We start from the raw sequence: 22,032 nt of genomic DNA on the forward strand, positions 1-22,032 counted from the left end.
GATCAAAACATTTTTAATCCATTCATGTGCCTCAAATCCATTATATATTTGCTAAACATTTTGTTGATATTATAAAGGATTTCTCTGAATCTCGTTTTAGGAAAAGGCCGTCGTCATCCTTCCTAAAAATGCTAAATCTCAATCATTAGAGGCTCATGATATGGTCACTAAATGTCAGGATGCGATATTCACTTTGAGCTCACCAACTCCCCAATGATAGTCTGAAAATCAACCACATCTTGTCATAGGTTTTCTAAATTCTTATTATCTAATTTTATACTGGAAAGTGACGGTAGGCGTCAATAACATGAAGTGGATTGAAAATGTAATGTTTTGAGCTCTCAAAAAATGTAGGTTAATGGACATAGCTACATCCCACTATTGATATTTATAGTTATATTATAAGCTACAAGCATGCTGTTTTTTGTGCATATTTGTATCAGTAAATGTCATTATTTTTAGCATTGGTCAATATGACATATAGCAAGCAGGAAAAAACACACGGTTCTGTTTTCTCCGTCATATATTCAGATATATTTTCAATAATGAAATGCAATCCACAGCCATCATGGCCCAACGTGAGACATGTTAGTGGCATTTTGTGTAAAGATCAATCTCAGTTTCAATAAAAATGACGACAGCCTCTATCCTCCTCTTTTTCAGGTAATCTATGGGAGAAAGTGAGGAAGAGAGGCGTCGGTATAACGAGTAAGAGAAGTTTACTGAACCCATTCACCTCATAATTCCTCGTTGTGCACACTCACCATCCATGGAAACTACATGAAGGAAAGTTTCCTCTTTTAAAAAAAAAGTTTTTCTGGGGCACGTTGCTAAATTTGTTCACAGAGCAGACATGTTAATGACTTCTCTCTGTAGGTGTCCTGCTAACAGCCACTGGTGGGAATTTAGTAGTACTTAACTTCGAGGTACTTCGAGGTACTTAAATTCGAGGTACTTTAATTGAGTATTTTCATTTCATGCCACGATATACTTCATCTCCACTACAATTCACAGCAAAAATATTGTACTTTTTACTGCATTTGTTTTCCAGGCGTAACTTGTTACCTTACGAATTAAGATTGTTTGATTAAAGAACACAAATGTTTATAAAATGTGATGTTTTGTAAACAAGCCAATAGTTTATTCTAAAACAAAGTTTAATCAACTTGCCAATTGAGAGACAATTAAATGGCATCTATACATATTTAAGTTTTTTAAATGTATTCAAAATGTTCCTGCATTGGGTACTTTTGAAAAGATTATTAATTTACCTCTTTTAGAGGTGAAGATATGGTCATTTGTTCTGGGAATGTCATTTTCGAGCCTGAGGCCTGAAAAACAGGCTCAGGGCTTAACTGGTCAACTATAATGCAAAATCCACTTTTTCATGTCTTTTATACATAAACATTTGTCCCCTCCGTGTAAAGAGATTCTGAAAGTTCCAGGAAAAAATATTCGCTCAGAGACATGTTTTGTATAATCTGAGACCTATATATTGATGAAAAACAGTACTTTAACGTAATAATATTAAAAGATCTTACAACACGGCAGACAGTCTTATTGGTTTAGGCCCCATCCACACGGAGACGTTATCAGTTGTATCCGCTAACGTTCTCTATCGTATAGACGGTTCGTCCACAAGAGGCCGAAACGGATCCGTGGATTCGGAGCCCGAAAACGATACACTTTGATAACAGCTCCCAAAGTGGGTAAGTCTGGAAGCGAAACGCTTGTGGCTCCGTGTGTACGCCCTATACGATCATGTCCTGAATCGATGACGCCATAGCCCCGCCTCTCCCCACCTCTGCTGCTCACCCCCGCGTCATTGCTGATGCGTTTCGCCAACAACAAAAACAATGGCGGATCACAGGGTTGCATTCGTGCTCCAGACGCTACTGACTATGACACAGATTTTAGTGCAAAATATACAGCTCCTCTACTACAACCATCAGCAACAATAATAATATAATATAATAATAATAATAACAATAATAATCGTCATCGGTCTTCTTCGCTGTTTTTGGTGTATTTTGTGTCTCCAGCGGTTTCGTGCGGTTTCGTGTGGACGGACACGTTTCTTGAGCCGACTTTTTTTAAATCGACTTCGGTCCGAAATCGGTTTCATCTCCGTTTCTTCTCCGTGTGGACGGGGTCTTAACGTCACCGCGCTGCACATTTTAAACAAACCTTTTTAACTCTGTTTCTTATTTCTTGCAAGCTAAATGTATCTTAAAGAGAACAATGTCTTGTTTGTTAAAATCCAAGATAGCCATCAATGATAGTGAGTCTTCTGAATAAATGAAGAAAGGGCGTTTCAGTGCGCACTTACATTTTTTTTCCAATGCATTACATAATTTGGATGCAGGATAGGTGGAGAGAGAGAGAAGATGAGGAGGAGGAGGGGGAGGTGGTTTGATGGGTTTTTAAACTGAACACTACTTCCTTATTCCTGCAGCACAGACTGACTCCTCATGTCCTGATGCATGATGGGATGGAGAGCCGCTCCACTTTTTGTTGACAGGCTGCCAGACTCCCATCAGCCTCTGAGGTTCTGAACGTCTTAATGTGAAGCGCAGGCAGCGGAGGGATTATGGAAAACTGTGTAAGGCTTGTTTCACATGACTGTGTGTGGGCGGGATGAATAACTTGTGAAATAAAAAGATGTGTGTGTGTGTTTTATCCCTTGACATACAACACATAATGTTAGCCCAGTTGATAAACACTGACACATGTCTTGCATTAAAAGGATAGAAATCTGGTCAAAACTTGCTAGAATTAAGTGGAATACTAATTAAAAACTCAAATAAAGATGCCTTTCTAAAAGACGTGTTTACAGTACAGACTACAGAGTGTGTTTTGTCCCTTAAACGACAATAAATCAGTTTCTCAAATGATGATTTTGATGTTTCTTTATACCGGGTAATAACCAGATCATTTTATGTCACCACTGATTGGGAATTACGATTTTTTTCATTTTCATTTTCTGCGATTTCGTCATTCTTCTTCACTACTTTTCGTTTATATAATATTCTCCTCCTCTACATTTATGGGATATCTGGGGTTGTGTTTAGGATCAACAGTATACTTTAACTTGAAATAATTGAATAAGCATAAACTCACAAACTAAATCCAACACATTGTTCAATTTTAAACATCTCCTGCACATTTCCATGCTGTAGGAAAAGGATTATCTTATCTTTCTGTATCTGCAGTTAGACAGTATAACATTTTAATATAGTATGATATAATAAAGTATTTCAGTAGTAGAAGAGTGGTAGAAGATATACATTATAGTTTGAGTTGTCATGTCATAATAATATAATATAGTAAAGTAGTATCATTTTATTATAATATTTTTTTTTATTGTTGAGCAACATTGCCATGCTTCTTTCATACACAAGGAAACTTAATGTCAAAACTAATAAATAATATACAATCATAACAATTACAATAAGATAGTTAATGCACCTTTATTATTCTGGAAGTGTAATCATTAATACAAAAAGGGGTAATATCAATATAATAATAATAATAATAATAATAATAATAATAATAATAATAAATACTTACACATTTATAACATAATTTGCTAAATGTTCTTGACAGCCCTAAAGAAAAATACAACTCCACAAACCATAATGCAGCCTAACAATGTCTCTCATTATCTACATAATATAATATTGTATTCAATAAAAAAACATTAGTATTCAATTGTAGATTTTTATATTGGTACTTATAACAATAATTATATAAAATAAACCTTATACACAGTTTTTTATGAGGCATCATTTTTTTCTATAGTAATCGAAGAGTGCAGTTCATCACTTTGACCGATAGATGGCAGTGATGGCGCGTCTTACAAAAAAAATCAACTATGTAAAAGAAAAAACAAAAAAAGTGAAGAAAATACAAAAAAGGAAGGAAGCTAGCCGCAGCAGCTAAACAACAGACATGAGCGGACGTGAACTTTAGCATGCAGTTAGCTCACAACTTCACTGAGAGTTATAAAAAAGAAAAGCCAAACTCAGGCGGCTGCAGCTTCCCTTCAGTCGGAGGAAATAAGGAAGTGAGCTGCTGACGGACCTCCAGTGGTTTTCCGCCGGTAAGTCCCGCTGTTGTTCCCACACTTTGTGCTCTATATTCGGCGTGGCTTCCCTGTGATGTCGCTGCTGCTGTGTCGCTGAAAGTGGACTGAATGAGGCAAGCTTTCAAGGATGTGTGCAACTCTGTAACAGGAGTACTGTGTTGTGAACAGGCGATACTTGGATGTATTTATGTTGGTTTTTGAGGTTTATTTATCCCACATAAGGCTTGTTTTACTACAAAACACCCATCTGACTCATTCATTGTGTTTTATAGATATTTGAGACGCATGTCGTGGCTTTTAACAGGCTGCTGGACACCTGCAATGCACTGATATAGTGTATTAACCACTTTATTAAACTATCTAAGCTTGATATGCAACTTTCTGGATGTCTATGTAGGGAGTGTGACTGGGAGTGTTGACATATTGTGAGCAATAGTAACAAGTTACTACATTAAGTAATGTTACTCCACTTTAAGTACATTATTGAGGTATTTTATCTGATAATTAACATGTTCTACTACCTATACGTTATATTTAATTACATGTTAGGGGCTTATATTAAAACTTTTACGCCATTATATTTCACAACATTAGTTAAACTGCAGATTCAGTTTATTAAAACCAAGTCACCTGAGATAACATGATGTATTATCATAGGTTAAACTACCCAGCAGTACCTTTGCACCTTTTTATGGACATACGCATCTTTACTTTAGGGGCAACAAACATGCATGGATATTGAAATAAAAGCAGACATGTCTTTATTCATTCCTCGCCTCCAAAGTCTTAAAAGTCAACTTGTCAGAGCCCCGTGACCACAGGAAGTGCAGAAATGTTCCCTCACGAGGATGCTTTATACAGCTGACTCTCTATATATTAATATATCTGACTAACAGAAGCAGAAATGTGAGAAACCATACATACATGCCTTTTAAAAAAACAACCTTTCAATAGATAAATAGTAAGCCTTTTGTTGATTATAGTGTACATTATTCTCTTTTAACCTGACCAGGAATGATAGGCATAGCTCCTACTAGCTAGGTTTCCATAATATTAGATTTGATTAGATAGAGATCGACACCGTGTGTTATGACCTGGCTCAAAAGGCCACAACAAAGAGGAGACAAATCATATCAACAGTTTAACTAAATATGTTTATTAAAGCAAGTGGTTCAAATTAGCCAAATGAATTAAGTGCAAAACAAGTAAAGCATGATGTGTGGATGTCAGTGGTATGATATCAGTAGTGTAAATTCAGGGTGAGGATTGCATGGACATGTGTGAGAGTGAGAGTGAGAGTGTTGAAGTGCACAAAGTGAAGCAACTCATAGCATACTCAACAGAAAACCAGGTGCCTGTAGGAGAGGGCAGACAGAGGCTTTAAATAGCTGCAGGGCGCCAGATCCAGGTGCCCTGAGTTACTGCAATCAAGACAGCACAGTCACACCCTCTCTAGATGAACCCACAGGGGCATCACACCGTGTTAAAACGCTTACTTTTTTAATAGAACAAAACCACATAATGCATGAACACTATTAAGCATGCACTCTTGGACTAAAGGAGAAATACTGGACATTATACTCGTAGCATTTTCACTGTTTGAATTGATTATACGTCCAAATCAAGAAACAAGAACAACTTGGATAATGTATGTTCAGACTTCAGTCAGACACCACATGCTGCAGATAACTTACACATGTCTGATTCCCTAAATCAACAAGCAAAGAAACTAAGAATGAGAATGTTTTCTGCTCATGTTGAAGCAGAGGCCCTTACTGTAACTCACTTGTAAAATAGTATCTGCAAACTATGTCGGTCCTTCTGTTATGCCACAATCTCTACTTTTCTTCTGAACTCAGCGGTATCTTTTTACAATCCAATCCATCCTCTGTGTTTGTTGCTGCTGCTTGGTTTGATCTGCTGAATCAGCCAGTATTCTCCAAAGCAACCTATTACAGTTTAATTGTATTATAAGCTGTATGTATGGCTAAAGTAATTCATCAGTAGCTCAAAAGCAGGCGAGTAAAGTCATATATTTCCCCGATCCATAAATCATATAAGTACATATAAGTAAATAACAAATCATCTCGTTACCTCTACACAGGTCTCATGCTTTAGGTAGAAATGTTAGCATTCATGAGTTGAAATAATAATGGGTCTGTTTTGCACGGTCCGCTTGTTCTTCCTCTGTTTTCAGTAATAAGTGCACTTTGTATTTCTGTAACTGCTGTTCCTCCGGTAATTGTATCCTGATAACATCAAGTTTCTGACCCCTGGGGCTGGAGGTTTGGTTGAACAACTTTTAAAGCTTTGTGCACTCAAGCAGCACGTTTATTACAAATAATGTTTAAGCTTTGTTAATGATTGCGTCTTGAACTCTCTTCAGATAACTAATACTTCTTCTGCATTGTCCTGATAAAAAAGCAGAGGGTTCTGGGCTTGGCTAAATGCTTATTAACCTTTCACAAAAAAGGTCCCAATCACAAACAAGTCAAATGTCATTATCTTTTCCGAGAAATGGCCTACATTAATTCCATCAATCAACAATATGTGAGTCCATAATTGACAGGCTAACAGTTTCCATTTGCGTTTCTTCCTGATGTTTCTCATATGCCCTCCTATCAGAGGAATGAGAGTGAGTTGCAGCTAATGACCACGTCCTCCATCACCGGTCATAAACACGTCACTGCCTTCAGTCTCAAAGGTTAAAAAAAATCTTTTATTGGAGCCGTTTTTTATTATCTCAGGGCCCGCAGTGATGACTCATAGACGAGGGCCTGCAGGTGACAGCTGGGGATGTTTTTAATCAGCCTCCTAATTTATTCTCGGGTGATGAAGTGTGTTATTTGTTTCCGAGGGGAACAATTGAACTGGCAGAGAGGAGACAGTTTCAAACATTTTGTCTGGTTCCTCTGTCTGTCTCCTTTTTGCTTCTCCATTTTTATCGCCAGTGAAAGGAACATTAACTCATTTATGACTTGGATTAAGCTCCATTGACGTCCAAGACACTTGTTGACCTGTATTGACAAGAATGTGGATGTTTTGTTGTGTTTGTGAGAGAGTTTTAGTAACAGGCTGAGACTTGTGTACATACGGAAACCTCAAAGATACAAATCAGGTGTTACAGGAATCTACTTTCTGTGGAAATGATGTGTCAGAGAACAGTGTACCTGGAGAAAAACATATACGGTGGGGCAAAAAAGTATTTAGTCAGCCACCAATTGTGCAAGTTCTCCCACTTAAAAAGATGAGAGGCCTGTAATTTTCATCCTAGGTATACCTCAACTATGAGAGACAGAATGGGGGGAAATAATCCAGGAAATCACATTGTCTGATTTTTAAAGAATTTATTTGCAAATGATGGTGTAAAATAAGTATTTGGTCAATAACAAAAGTTCATCTCAACACTTTGTTATATACCCTTTGTTGGCAATGACAGAGGTCAAACGTTTTCTCTAAGTCTTCACAAGGTTTTCACTGTTGCTGGTATTTTGGCCCATTCCTCCATGCAGATCTCCTCTAGAGCAGTGATGTTTTGGGGCTGTCGCTGGGCAACACAGACTTTCAACTCCCTCCAAAGATTTTCTATGGGGTTGAGATCTGGAGACTGGCTAGGCCACTCCAGGACCTTGAAATGCTTCTTACGAAGCCACTCCTTCGTTGCCCGGGCGGTGTGTTTGGGATCATTGTCATGCTGAAAGACCCAGCCACGTTTCATCTTCAATGCCCTTGCTGATGGAAGGAGGTTGTCACTCAAAATCTCACGATACTTGGCCCCATTCATTCTTTCCTTTACACGGATCAGTCGTCCTGGTCCCTTTGCAGACAAACAGCCCCAAAGCATGATGTTTCCACCCCCATGTTTCACAGTAGGTATGGTGTTCTTTGGATGCAACTCAGCATTCTTTCTCCTCCAAACACGTCTAGTTGAGTTTTTACCAAAAAGTTCTATTTTGGTTTCATCTGACCATATGACATTCTCCCAATCCTCTTCTGGATCATCTAAATGCTCTCTAGCAAACTTCAGACGGGCCTGGACATGTACTGGCTTAAGCAGGGGGACACGTCTGGCACTGCAGGATTTGAGTCCCTGGTGGCGTAGTGTGTTACTGATGGTAGCCTTTGTTACTTTGGTCCCAGCTCTCTGCAGGTCATTCACTAGGTCCCCCCGTGTGGTTCTGGGATTTTTGCTCACCGTTCTTGTGATCATTTTGACCCCACGGGGTGAGATCTTGCGTGGAGCCCCAGATCCAGGGAGATTATCAGTGGTCTTGTATGTCTTCCATTTTCTAAGAATTGCTCCCACAGTTGATTTCTTCACACCAAGCTGCTTACCTATTGCAGATTCAGTCTTCCCAGCCTGGCGCAGGTCTACAATTTTGTTTCTGGTGTCCTTTGACAGCTCTTTGGTCTTGGCCATAGTGGAGTTTGGAGTGTGACTGTTTGAGGTTGTGGACAGGTGTTATACTGATAACGAGTTCAAACAGGTGCCATTAATACAGTTAACAAGTGGAGGACAGAGGAGGCTCTTAAAGAAGAAGTTAAAGGTCTGTGAGAGCCAGAAATCTTGTTTGTTTGTAGGTAATCAAATACTTATTTTCCACCATAATTTGCAAATAAATTCTTTGAAAATCAGACAATGTGATTTTCTGGATTTTTCTTTTCTCATTTTGTCTCTCATATTTGAGGTATATCTAGGATGAAAATGACAGGCCTCTCATCTTTTTAAGTGGGAGAACTTGCACAATTGGTAGCTGACTAAATATTTGTTTGCCTCACTGTAATAGCACGTTGATTTGTGAATGAGGGGCCAATTATGACCAGCTAGCTCACTGCTGCAAGTTATCTGATGAAGTGAAGTCACATGATCTGAACAAATCTAATTTGTATCAGGGCTGCAGAAGTTTGGAAAACATTTTGGTTATATTAACCGATGTTGGAACTGCCCCGATTCACAATGTTAGAGGCAATGTAACATTAGTCACATTATCATTGAAGCATATATCAAAGTGTAGATTATCTTTAAAGCTACAGACCTTTTTATAAGTCTGAAGATGAAGAATATTGTTTATAGGTCGAGACTGCAGCACCCGGTATTTTATTTAGTTTACTTTTCATTTATTGACTTAGTTTTACCTTACAAATATTTTTTCATAATACAAACTCATGTTTTTATATACGGTATAAATACAAAAAACCAAAGAAACACGCCTATGCCTTGGACCCAAAAGCTGTTTTTTTATGCATAGAAAAAATAAATATTAATAATAAAAAACAAATACATTTAAAGGTGGGGTAGGTAAGTTTGAGAAACCGGCTCGAGATACACTTGTTATATTCCATGAATGATCTTAACATCCCGATAGCAATGAATATCTGAAGTGCTTTGACAAAAAATCCATAATAAAATGTCATCTGTGGAAGCCGTGGCACTGTAAAAAGCACGACCAATCATCTGAGCCGGCCCGGCTAAAGTAACTGGATGGCCTACCTGCCTGTCAGCCTTCCATCTGTGCACAAACTTATCTCGTGCCCTCATTGGTCATGTGCGCGTTCGTGTGTGTTGGAGGAGGGGCTCTGTAAGGAAGTGGCAGATTTCTTCCGGCTCGTCCAAAATTACCTATCCCACCTTTAAATTCATACAAATAAATCATGCATTTTTTTTAACATATTTTTCCAAATATCGAGCTTAATTTGATCTGAATAGTTAACTTTTCCATATTTTGATTTTGATAACATTTTGATTAATTATGCAGCGCTCATTTTTATGCTTTGACACATTTAGTGATTGTCGTGCACTTGCTTGTGCTGCTATAGAGTAAAGGTCATGTCCTCTGCCAATGGTCAGCGGTGCCTTCTTACAGCAGTTACACAGATCTGTATTTACGAGTTCATCGTTGTTGGTGTATTCACGCGGGGACGGCAAGAAGAGCTTCCACTCCGTTTAGTGCGGCTTGTCATCGCCTCACGTGTTAGTAATGCTGAGTTATGTTTGGGGGGCGTAGCAGAGCCAACACCCGGGCCTTTGCTCCTTCAGATCCTGCAGGAGAGTTATTTCTGGGTACCAAGGTTAAGCTGTGTCACGAGTGAGAATCGTCTGTGGGAACAGAGTCCAGGACACATGAAGAGCAGGGCTTCTCTTTAGCAGCCGGAACAGCTTCATGTGCGCTGTATTTGAATGAAGGTGACTTTAAATACCCTGAACAGAAATTGTTTTTCCATGAGTTGCCGTGGTAAACATAGTCTTTATCTTTGCACTTGGGCTGCTCGATTAATCGTATTTTAATCGCAATTACGATTTTGGCTTGCAACAATTATGAAAACCACATAATCGAAATAAAACGATTATGTTTTGAATTATTTATTTATTTAAAAAAGTATATATATTTTTTTCATTGGTTTTTCAATTGAATTATACTTAAAGTTCAGGGTAATCAACTGTTAAAAACATACTACACCTTTTTTTTTTTTAATAAATTGATGTTTTCAAAGTAAATGGATAATCGTTTTTAATAATCGTGATATCAATTATTGACCCAAATAATCTCGATTATGTTTTTGCCATAATCGAGCAGCCCTACTTTGCACACAAAAGGCTTATTTCTGTCAAATATTGTACACAAATGTGTTAAATTCTGTGTTTGTGAGCAAAGAGAATCTGTTTTACCTGACAGGTAACAGCATGATTACTAGACAGTTTGTCCGTGGGCTGGTGGCCAATCTCAAATGCACAGATTTATCTTGAAAGAACACTTTATGAGGCAATCTGAATTCCAGATTTCACATAGCATGGGCTACGGACATGCATTTGTCTGTGGTCACACAGGATTGATCTGTGAAGAGAACAATTAGTTGTTTACGACGCTCAGCTACAATCAGGTCATGACCCTTGTGAGAACATGGAGCACGCAGACGAGTTCCTTCACGTGTTTTCTGGCAGTTTGTGCAGAAATGCTTTGGTTGTGCAAGCCAACTGTTGCATCAGGTGAAGAAGCTGGATGTGGAGAGACACACTTGATCTAGCTTTGGAATGCCTGTTGAATGTACTTCTTAATTTCTTGGAAACGACATTGGAGACGGTGTTTGGAAGTGATATTAACCTTCATTCATGGGCAACAGCTCTGGTGGGCATTCACAGTCCTGCAGGTGGTCAACGGCACGCTTCGTCAAAAATAAAAAACTTTTCAGGGTTTTATTTTGACCGCCCCGAAGCACACCTTATGATGCTGTTCAATCAACATCTTGATATGCCATACCTGTCAAAGGATAGAATATCTTGGATGACTTTTTAACAAATGTGTCAATCAATCAAAGTTATTTCTATAACCCACTATCACACATTTACATTTTTCTATGGGGGCTTTACGGTTTATACAGAATATAATACGGTCGGCGTTTGATGGGAAACACGATCCTCCATCTGTTTCTGGAGGCTTTGCCCCTGGACTCAGCTGTTAGTTGTGGGGTCAGGTTGGTGCTGGCGGTGTTCGATGGGGGCGTGAGACTATTCTGATGAGCGACACATGAACCAGCTTTAGCTTCATCCACCGTGTGTGTGAACTTCCTGCATCGGCAAGTTTCTTCCACTTCTTCTTGGTTGTCTACACTTCACACCTTGCTCTTGGGCTTTGGCTCAGTTGGGGAATGACATCTTATGTAACAGCCGTAGTTATTTTCTGCTATCAGATCAGATAACGGATAAGCATTGAGTGAGCGCACGGCTCACACACACCCCTAATATTAAAGGACTTGTGTTGCAAGTGCTATTTGGCAGCTGTTAACGGTTGGGTTTCTGGAACAAGTTGATTAGAAATAGATCCATTGTTTTGGTGTTTGTTATGATATTAGTGATGAGTGTTCAGTCAGAGTGAACAGTTTTCAATCAATTGAGCGCAAGTTCAAACCTCAAGTAGTTTATTTTTGTGTACAAGGACAGTCATACAACAATCCTGGAACAAATACTACTTTCATGAAGGTTGTAATTGTTCAGTTTTTGTTGTAAATGGTTCATAGAGTTGTTGATTTAACTGTGTGTTAACTCTACAGTTTGTGTTGCTGTTAGAAATACTAGTGCTGCAACAATAAGACAACTAATGGGTTCGAGGAATCAACAGAAAAATTAAATCCATTTAACTTTTAATACTCAATCATTGGTTTAAGTGCGTTTTTATGCAAAAATGGCAGAAGGTGCTGTTTTCGGTCTCTCGGTTATTATGATAAAAAGGTTCTTTGTTTTATAACGTATAATTCAACTGAACACATGAGAAAACAATTGTTAGTTGCCGCCCTACATTATAATGAGAAGTGTTTTGTAATTGATCTACTCTACTTATACTAAAGTGTTTCTGGAGCTTGAGTTTAATATGGGTAAAGTGCCTTATATTGTTTAATCTTATCCTATACAGTGTTTCCCACAGAATTTGATTCTATTTGATTCTCCTTGCATCCACCCCCCCCTCAAATAAGATAATACATGCGAGTTCATGGCTACTGTAGACAACGATCTTGTTGCTCTGTGTTGCGTTGTTAATGAGTGAGACACACCGGAGTTGAGGATCTGTGGGATTTATTCTCCCAAAAGTATCATTTACAATTTACAATTCAGGCATTTAGCAGGCGCCTTATTCCAAAGCGACTTACAATGACCAATTACAGGGACATTCTCTCTGGAGTAACCGAGGGCAAAAAATAAATAAATAATAATAATAATTTTTTTTTTTTTTATGAGATCCATTTGTGGCGGACGATATTTAATTGTGGCGTCCCGTCACAAATAAATCAATGTATGGGAAACACTGCTATAGTAAGAGGAGTAATAGGGCTGCAACAAACGACTAATTTGATAATCGATTAATCTATCGATTAATGAAACGATTAATCGATTATTCGGATCGTTAAGGTTTTAACTGTACTACTACTTATATCAATACTGCTTATCGATCCGGTCCTTTCAACGATAGTATTAACGGTTCTTTTGACAAGAAATAAGGTAAACTAACTCAACAAATGGTGAACAAAACTAACATTGCTTTTTATTTTAATTAAATACATAATATTTCACATCAAAAGAAACAACAATGTTTTAACAAATCATATTAAATAATGTGATGACAGAACTGTAAACAGAATAGCTGAAACTTTAACAAAATAACTAATTCAGTTACCTCTAATCATTAACCTATGTTTTTATAACTGAGTTAACTCTGCGTGTTGCTGCTAGCATACATAACACCTGACGTGGAAAGGTTACTCTTGGATGGGGCTAAAGAGCTACTAGAAAGACAGCCGAACCCGGTGCATTCCTCCGTCTGAATGTGGTGCACTTTTGCTAAATGTTTAGACAAATTGCTCGTTTTACCGCCTTTATATGATAAACTGTTATTGCAATTTTGGTAACGAGCATTGTCCACATCGAGACGGCTAAAGTTTAACCACACCTCGGAGCGCGTTCTCTCCGCCATCTCCTGCATGTGTGTGTAAACTGCCCCGCCCCCTCGCAAGCAGGCGGGGGAGAGATCGCTCGTCTGAATTCGGAAGATCGAAAATAAATTATAGACGCATTTTGTAGTCATATTGCATATTAGAAACTGAGTTGGCGACACTAAGACTGCGATATAATGTTTATGTAGCAATAATACATAACATATGTTTTTAAATGTCTCCTGTACCCATACAAAAGAGCGATAACGTTGGAGCTTAACGGGGTGTAGAACACATGTGATGACGTCACCAACGAATCGACGACTGAATTAGTTGCCAACTAATTTGGTAATCGATTTTAATCGATTAAGTCGATTAGTTGTTGCACCCCTTAGCAATACAACACATAATAATAAGAAAATTTTCACACAGTAAAACAGCAACAAAAACGTATGAAATTAAAACACATGTTTGTGGTGAAAAGAAGCCATTAAGCCAAATTAAGAGGAAACTGTTGTTGTTTATCAGACTGTGATCACACAGTAAAGACAATAACAACAAACAGCAGCTGTCTTTGTTCCACTTCCCAGACATGTGGGAATTCAAGATTCAAAAATGGTATTGTCATATCGATATGCACAAAGCAGCTCCAGTGTAGAAATGAACATCTTCTGCCCTGAGCTCCTCCAACAATGCAACATATATATAATAAAATAACAATCAAAACCAATTCCTGGAAAAACTCAAGTGTTGTTTAAGTGTCAGAAATGTACTTATAATTTCATAATTACAAAAATAATGAGCGGGTCCATGGAGGATGTGGAAATGTCTGGCTCGCTGCTCAGTGAGCTGGCTTACTGGTGTGGTTTTGTGAAACTCATCCTGAGCACACACACACACACACACACACACACACACACACACACACACACACACACACACACACACACACACACACACACACACACACACACACACACACACACACACACACACACACACACACACACACACACACACACACACACACACACACACACACACACACACACACACACACACACACACACACACACACACACACACACACACACACACACACACACACAGCCAAAGTAAAAACAATAAGTGAGGCTTGATATTGAGTAAGAAAAAGGTTTATAACGCTGTGAGAATGGGTCCGCAGAGAGCATTTCTCCGCGATCCCAACTCGTCTATTACCAGCGTTCAGGGAGCTCTATGCAAGTCAATGGGACTCCCTGTTACTTGAACATTTACGCTAAAGGTCCTGGTGTGTGAGGAGCTCTGCAGATTGGTCCATTTTGGTTCCCGGAAGAAACTAATGGAAAATGAGAAATCTCCAACCAGGCGTTCTGGGGCAGCACAGACAGGTCTTTTCTGTGTTAAGGCCCTGACACACCTACCCGATTTTGGGAGTCAGAGGCCGCCAGAGGCAGTCGGGTATTCGCGGTGCCCTACTCAGGTTGGTGTGTCCCGCACCGTCGTTGCTTTACGGCACATTTTCACACCTCCCGCGGCCGATTCAACATGTTGGATTCAACATGTTGAATCGGCCAAAGAAATCACTCTGATTGGCTGTTGCCTCTTTTGAATGACGAATACACACTACCGCCGCCTGCTGGTAAGGACAGTTATTGCCACTCGTCGACTGAAGTCTTTGCGGTGTGTTCGTAGGCGGGCGACGTAGCGGACGTAAAAGTCGGGACGCCTTCGGTACGCGTTATTTGGTCTCAGGTTGGTGTGTAGCGGCCTTTAGAGTCTTACTCGCTACAGAGTGTACTTTGAGGGTTTGTGACTCTGCAGACCGTTTACATGCAGAAAGACCTTCTTAACACACAAGGGGACGGGTGATAACCAGAAAAGCATGACGTGGGCCCTTTAATATTGCTTTTTTAAAGGTACACAACAAAGGGACCTTTTGAAGTGACACCTCACCTCTAAATCACGGCTGTTGCATTGGATTTGACTGTAAATTGGGATCAGTTGTATGATGACTGTGTGTTGTTGCTCACTCTCAACAGATTCCTCAATTTCACATAATTTAAAAATAATTGGTTTGAACGTTCCACCTTCTGGATCCTTTGAAACTGACAGGGTGTAATCTGATCATATCTTTTGTAGTTTTCTAACGATGACAGCACCTTGCATGCCTGTAAGCTTCTTTACTCTGGATTAATGCGTGTGAGAGCTGCCATCATCAATACATTTTCCACGTGTCAGCAAAATACCAGAGATTCTTTTGAGCCCAAATTGTGGCTCATGTCTTAAGTAACATTTCTCTCAAGTGTTGCATAAATGGGTTTCCTCAGAAATGTATATTCTTCTTCTTTTCTTTTGCCTGATCTTACAACCCTGACGTTTATTTCACAAATGTTGAATGTAGCAACACCACAGCGACCAGTGCTCTGGTTATTCGTATACTTATTGACTTTAATTGAACAAGTGAGTGTCTCTACAACTGCATAAGTCTTGCTTAATTTGTCAAGTTTCGATGTTTTGTTTAAACGGTAAGAGTAAGATTTGTTTTACTTGACTAACTCTCAATCCCTTGATTTTAGTCTTTAACTTTCTTCACGCATAAGCAGCACTTTAGAACATGGTTTTACCAAATATGTTCTTAAATCTCTTGTAAATATTTCTTTCAGCACAAAAATGGCAAAAAAAGGACAGAATATTTGCTCAATTTCTTTCATTTCTTTCCCCTAGGGCAAGAAAAATGGTGCCCAGATGTTGACTCGGAGCAGCAACCAGGATCTTGATTTTCTACGTCAGTACGCCTCTCTCTTCTACCTCAACACAAACTCTAGCTGCACAGACGCACGTTGCTGTTATCACAAACTCCAACAGACACTCCACTTTATCAGCGGGGTCCCAGACGCCGGTCATATAGTGACGGTCATACACTGATACCGGGCTACTTCCTGCTTTGCTATCTGGGCAGGAGCCACGTGAAGCAGCCATGTTTTATAGAGGTATGTGATGTCCAGGACCTCTGACGGAGCAGGTGTAGTGGCAGGAGCAGAAGCAGGAGAAGGAGAAGGAGAAAGAGAAGCATTAGAACGGGGGCGGAGCCACAGAGACGTTCCTCGGTTTGTGATTGGCTGTGGGGATGACGAGCAGGACATGGGTCAAATGGAGGCAGGCATGAAGAACGAGATGTTTCGAGAAGAGGATATGGAAGGCGATGACGACGAGTCGGTAGGTGTTAAAGAAATACTACGCCTACAAAATGAGCATTTGTTTAAAAAGAATCACCCCATGCTATCCGGAATCATCTTGAAAACAGAAATGAATATAAGATAATGAAGTTTAACAACAGCAAAACAGTATTAAAACATCTGTTAATGAACTCATACACAACATGTGCAGTATGATACTCAGTCTTAGTTATACACACATTAGCTCAATACCTCACAAACATGTATTTTCGCCAAGTCACTTTCTAAGAATGCTTTTTCACATACTGTCTCCCGATAGTCACACTACTTATCTGTGTGAGTTCAAAGTAGAAAGACAGAGTGAGTTACTGATACACTTTGCCCATGAGATATGCCTCTCATTCAAGTTTACAGAAAGCTGGTGTAGAAGCTGTGTCTTTGCAAATAGACTAAGTAAAAATGTTGTTCCTTTTTGAAACGCTTTGATTGTGAAATATCAAAAGACTCCATGTTATTGTACCTAAAATCCGAGACCATGTGTTGCATTAAAATGACCTAATGTAACTAAAGTGTTCATGTGAAAAAATATGATTTAATGTTGGGAACAAGAAGCCAAAGTCTAGGTCATTTCTGGGCAGTAGGACATTAACAAGCCTGGGTATTATAAAGAGGAATGTTTTTATTAGGAACGGAAAATAAATGGAGACAAAAATATACAACGACTGGCGTGAGAACAATGCAGAAGATAAACATCTGGTCTGTTGTGTAGTCCTTTAGCTATAAAAGGACTTGATGGCAGTGCTGTGTTAGCGGCTCGCTTACTTGTTATGATTTCTATGTCTCAGTGAGTATTTGTCTCTGTTTCACAATCTGATCGTCTTTATCTAGAGAGCGTTTTACAGGAAGCAGCTCAGCACGTCCATACTTTTCCTTTCAACTACATTACTGTGGCACATCAGCAAAAAGGCTCTTACTTACGTATTAGTGTAGCAATCAATCTACACAAAACTTTAAGTGTTTTCTGAAGAATAAGATTCTGTATGCATGCAATAATGTTTTAGTTTAGATGATGTTTTCTTTATCAAACAGCTGAATGTTTTTCCATTCAACAGTGCAATACATTATTTGGCGTTAAGCAAACTGAGGTGTTGATGAGGTCGACGACATTTGATCATTAAAGCCCAATATTACAAATCTGAATTTTTCCACATTGTCTTTAATCCCCAAATGTACATGTAAAGCCCCTGACACACCAACCTGATTTTGGCCGTCGATAGATGTCTTGCCGTCAATGAGCGTCCTGTCGCTCTACTCAGATTGGTGTGTCCCGCCCCGTCGTGTCTTTTCGGCCGTGCCGACACCTTCCGTTCCGTCGGCTAAGGCTGCTCGATTATGGCAAAAACCATTATCTCGATTATTTGGGTCAATAATTTATATCACGATTATTAAAAAACGATTATCCATTTACTCTGAAAACATCCATTTATTGAAAAAAAATGTGAACAGTATGTTTTTAACAGTTGATTACCCTGAACTTTAAGTATAACTCAACTGAAAAGCCAATAAAAAAAAAAAAAATCAATAAAAAACATAAGAATAATAATAAAAATGTTGTATCGTTTTATTTCGATTAGGTTGTTTTCATAATCGTTGCAAGCCAACATCGTAATTGTGATTAAAATACGATTAATTGAGCAGCCCTATTGTCGGCTAAAGGCCGTCGGCCAAAGAAATCACTCCGATTGGCTGTTCAGCTAGCGAATCAGTGCATGAGAAGCGAAACGGAAGTGAGGGACCCAAACAAACGATTACGAAGGCAAATCTGAGATCTCATTTAACTCCAGCTCTCGACACAGGTTCGGGAAAGCCCCATGAGCTTCTCGCTGTAGAGTGAAAATGGAACACGCTATTTGTTGTTTGTTTATATCACGCAGTCTGTTCTTCTTCTCTCGGTGTATCACGCAGTGTGTCTTCCGGTTGTTTCCTCTTTTGAATGACGAATACACACCACCGCCGCCTGCTGGTAAGGAGAGTTATTGCCACTCACGAATGCGCAGTTCCTACGTGCAACTTGGCCGTCGGCTGAAGTCTTTGCGGTGTGTTCCAGTGCGACACATGGCCAAGACGCAGAGATGAGGGGCAACACAACGGTCGTGTTCCGTCGGGACGTGTTCTTTGGTGTCAGTTAGCTGTCAGTTTGGTGTCAGTTTGGTGTCAGTTTGCTGTCAGATTGGTGTGTCCAGTGGGGTCAGGGCCTGTAAATGTTGAGGGTTTAGCTGCCAAATTTGTATCTGCAGGTCAAATGACACCCTACGATCTAAAAAGACTTGTGACGTTTAAATCCTTTATCATGAAAGGCTATACATGAATACGAGAATAAGCCTGCCAAGCGCACTAATCAAAAAACCCTCTTTGTCATCTCACAATATAACCAGTAGGTCCAATACATTTTCAAAATCCACTGGAAGTCACATTCTGATGTTTAGTTTGGTTAAGTTTATTTGTTTATAGTGTCGTGGACAGTCCCCATTCATCAACTGTAACAAACAACAGTAAATGGGACAGCTTTAGCCAACATTGCTCATTTCCAGCCGTTGTCCCCGGCCAGATGATAATGGACACCCTTAAAATCACAATACATCAAGTTATAAAAAAAGGATGAAAGACAAGTATCTGTGCTCCCCTGCTGTTTTTACATTAAACTAAACTTGCCGTTGCATTGTCCCATTTTTCTGTCTTCCCCGTTCTCTCCTTCAGCCACCGGAGCGACAGATCGTGGTCGGCATCTGCGCCATGGTGAAGAAATCCAAATCAAAGCCGATGACTCAGATCCTGGAGCGGCTTTGTAAGTTTGACTACATCGACATGGTCATCTTTCCAGAGGAGGTGATCCTGGAGGAGCCGGTGGAGAACTGGCCGCTCTGCGACTGCCTCATCTCCTTCCACTCCAAAGGTAAACATCCACCAACTAATGTCAAAATCATCCTGTTGCACGAGGGGGACATTAAGGGAGGTGGAGGGGAAAAATGCTCAGGAGAGGTTTTGTAGCTTCAGAGCGGACGCTAACTCACAATCAGATTGTCACTACAAGATTTAATTCGCCAAAATAACTCAATGCTGATATTAGAAAATGTTCTTAAATAATCATCTTTATTTATTTATTTTCTGTCAGTTTAGTAGCTATTAGGTCAACAGAGAAAGACAAAAGAGAAGTAGTGGGGTTTTGTTTGATGAAGATTCAAGGCTTTTATTGTCATTCGTACATAGCTAAAGTGTAGATATGGAAATGGAAATCTTAGGTCACAGGCACCAAAAAACACTTAAAATAGTGCAAGTAAAAAAAAACGTAGATACTCCAGGGTGTCCGTGGGATCTTAAAAAGTATTGAAAGTTGATAAATTAATTTAGCGAAAATGAAGGCTATTAAAAAGTATTAAACGGCATTTCCCAAAGTATTACATTTTGTAGCTTGTTTTCAATAAGTATATCAATTGTCCAAAGAGGTTGTATTCTACAGTGTGCCTGAATGTAATCATTGCGTAGGTGTGTAGTGTGATTCTGTGGAGTTTATTTATGGCATCCCGTTGGATTTGACGTCACCTGAACAGGACATCGCACGCTCACTGCTTGATAGCGCGTGAAGCTCAGTTTACGCCGGTTGTTAAACAACATCGTTATGGGGAAATGCAAGTTTGCGTCCAAATGGTTGGAAGATAAGGAGGAAGGACAATCAATACTGTATATAGTCAATGTGAGGTAAAGTGTGTCGCCAAGGTAACCGGTTAGAACTCCAAGTGGCGATGAGGTCTTAAAATGTATGGAAAGGGTCTTAAAAAAGGTCTTTGACTATTGCCTTCAGGATTCCTGTATATACCCTGTACTAACTAAGCACTTATATACTAATAAAGGGCTGGCTTATCTAAAGCCAGTTGAGTAGCACTTGAAATGTTTGGCTCTATGAAACCTGATGCACTTATATGATTCTGTTTTCTTCAAGTTTGTATCTTCTTGGTCGAATGCACTTCTTTTAACTCGCTTTGGATAAAAGCGTCAGCTAAATGTAATGTAATGTAAAAGTAAATACGTATAAAATAGAATGAGATGGTCTATTTGTTAATAACGTTTTTTTTGTTTGTGTGCCATTTCACAGGTTTCCCTCTGGACAAAGCTGTGGAGTACGCCAAGCTCAGGAATCCACTGCTCCTCAACGACCTCAACATGCAGTATTTCATCCAGGACAGGTAAAGCAGGACTGAAGGGTATCACAGAGAAGAAGCTAATTTCAACATAATGGTGCCTCATTACACAAACAATGAGTACAACGAGGGGTCATTAAAGTGGACCTATCATGCTATATTTGAATAATATAGTGTAGGGCCATACCTATATAAGGCATATTTATACTTTTTATTTTTCAAAATACCAAACGGATCATGCATTTTAGCCATTCCTCATTTCGCTCAATTTAACACTGTCTTTGCATGGGCTGATTCTGTGAGAACAGCACCATCTACAGGCCTGGCATATGTACTACAGCGTCTCCAGCGCTTTCGAACGGCAATGTCCGTGGCTGTCTCCTCCTGATTGGTGGAGTTGGCCCAATAGCCGTAGCGCCACTTCTGTGACGTCATAGAAGTGTTCAAATCTGGATCAGTCTGGATCAGATCCGTTGCAGTCCCTTTTTTAGAGATTTGGCTAAGGAGGAAAATAGAGAGGGTTGTGTTTTCTGACACTTGGTGAGTTCCCTGGAACACCGGGGACACATATTCATGTAGAAAAGACGTACAAAAGTGCATTTTGCATGATAGGTCCCCTTTAAGTAGTTAAAATCATCGTTATGCTACTTGTTGAAGAAGATACTTAGAAATTGAAGTTTCTCTGTATCAAATAAAACAATATACCTGCATCAAGTTTTTCACCCCCTTATGTCACTTTCAAAATGCAGAAGCTGGACTCTTTTACACATCCATCTTGTTTGCACTTGCCAGTTATCAATAGGAGAGCAAACATGATGTAATTGCCATCGTCACACTTTTTACATAACTGTTTGGCTGCCTAACCCCAGCAAAACGCATACGTGCACATCAGAGCTGCATACATTGATTTACTTAGATTGTTCTTTTTTTGAGGTTATTGACATTTTATTGGATTTTCCATCAGGAGGGAAGTTTACAGGATACTAAAGGAAGAGGGCATCGACCTGCCTCGTTACGGCGTATTGAACAGGGACCCCGACAATCCTGAAGGTGAGAAAGTTAATATACTTTGTGTGAATAAGTTTGCATGATTTTGGATGGAAACTAAAACGAATCCCATGAATAAATATATTAAATGATCCATCTGTGA

General features: G+C 39.4%; 1 protein-coding gene across 1 annotated transcript in view; it reads left to right on the forward strand.

Annotated features, from left to right (window-relative positions):
- The first annotated feature begins 3,884 nt into the window (after nucleotides 1-3,884).
- Nucleotides 3,885-22,032, forward strand: part of ppip5k1b (diphosphoinositol pentakisphosphate kinase 1b) — a 68,447-nt gene continuing 50,299 nt past the window's right edge. Inside the window, exons 1-5 of the mRNA XM_079684588.1 lie at nucleotides 3,885-4,102; nucleotides 16,235-16,726; nucleotides 19,444-19,639; nucleotides 20,837-20,927; nucleotides 21,847-21,932. Of these exons, the coding sequence (XP_079540714.1) occupies nucleotides 16,508-16,726; nucleotides 19,444-19,639; nucleotides 20,837-20,927; nucleotides 21,847-21,932 (592 nt within the window). The 5' untranslated portion in view covers nucleotides 3,885-4,102; nucleotides 16,235-16,507. The remainder of the gene's footprint in view (nucleotides 4,103-16,234; nucleotides 16,727-19,443; nucleotides 19,640-20,836; nucleotides 20,928-21,846; nucleotides 21,933-22,032) is intronic.

This window comes from Notothenia rossii, assembly GCF_949606895.1.
Source record: "Notothenia rossii genome assembly, chromosome: 5".
Lineage (NCBI taxonomy): Eukaryota > Metazoa > Chordata > Actinopteri > Perciformes > Nototheniidae > Notothenia > Notothenia rossii.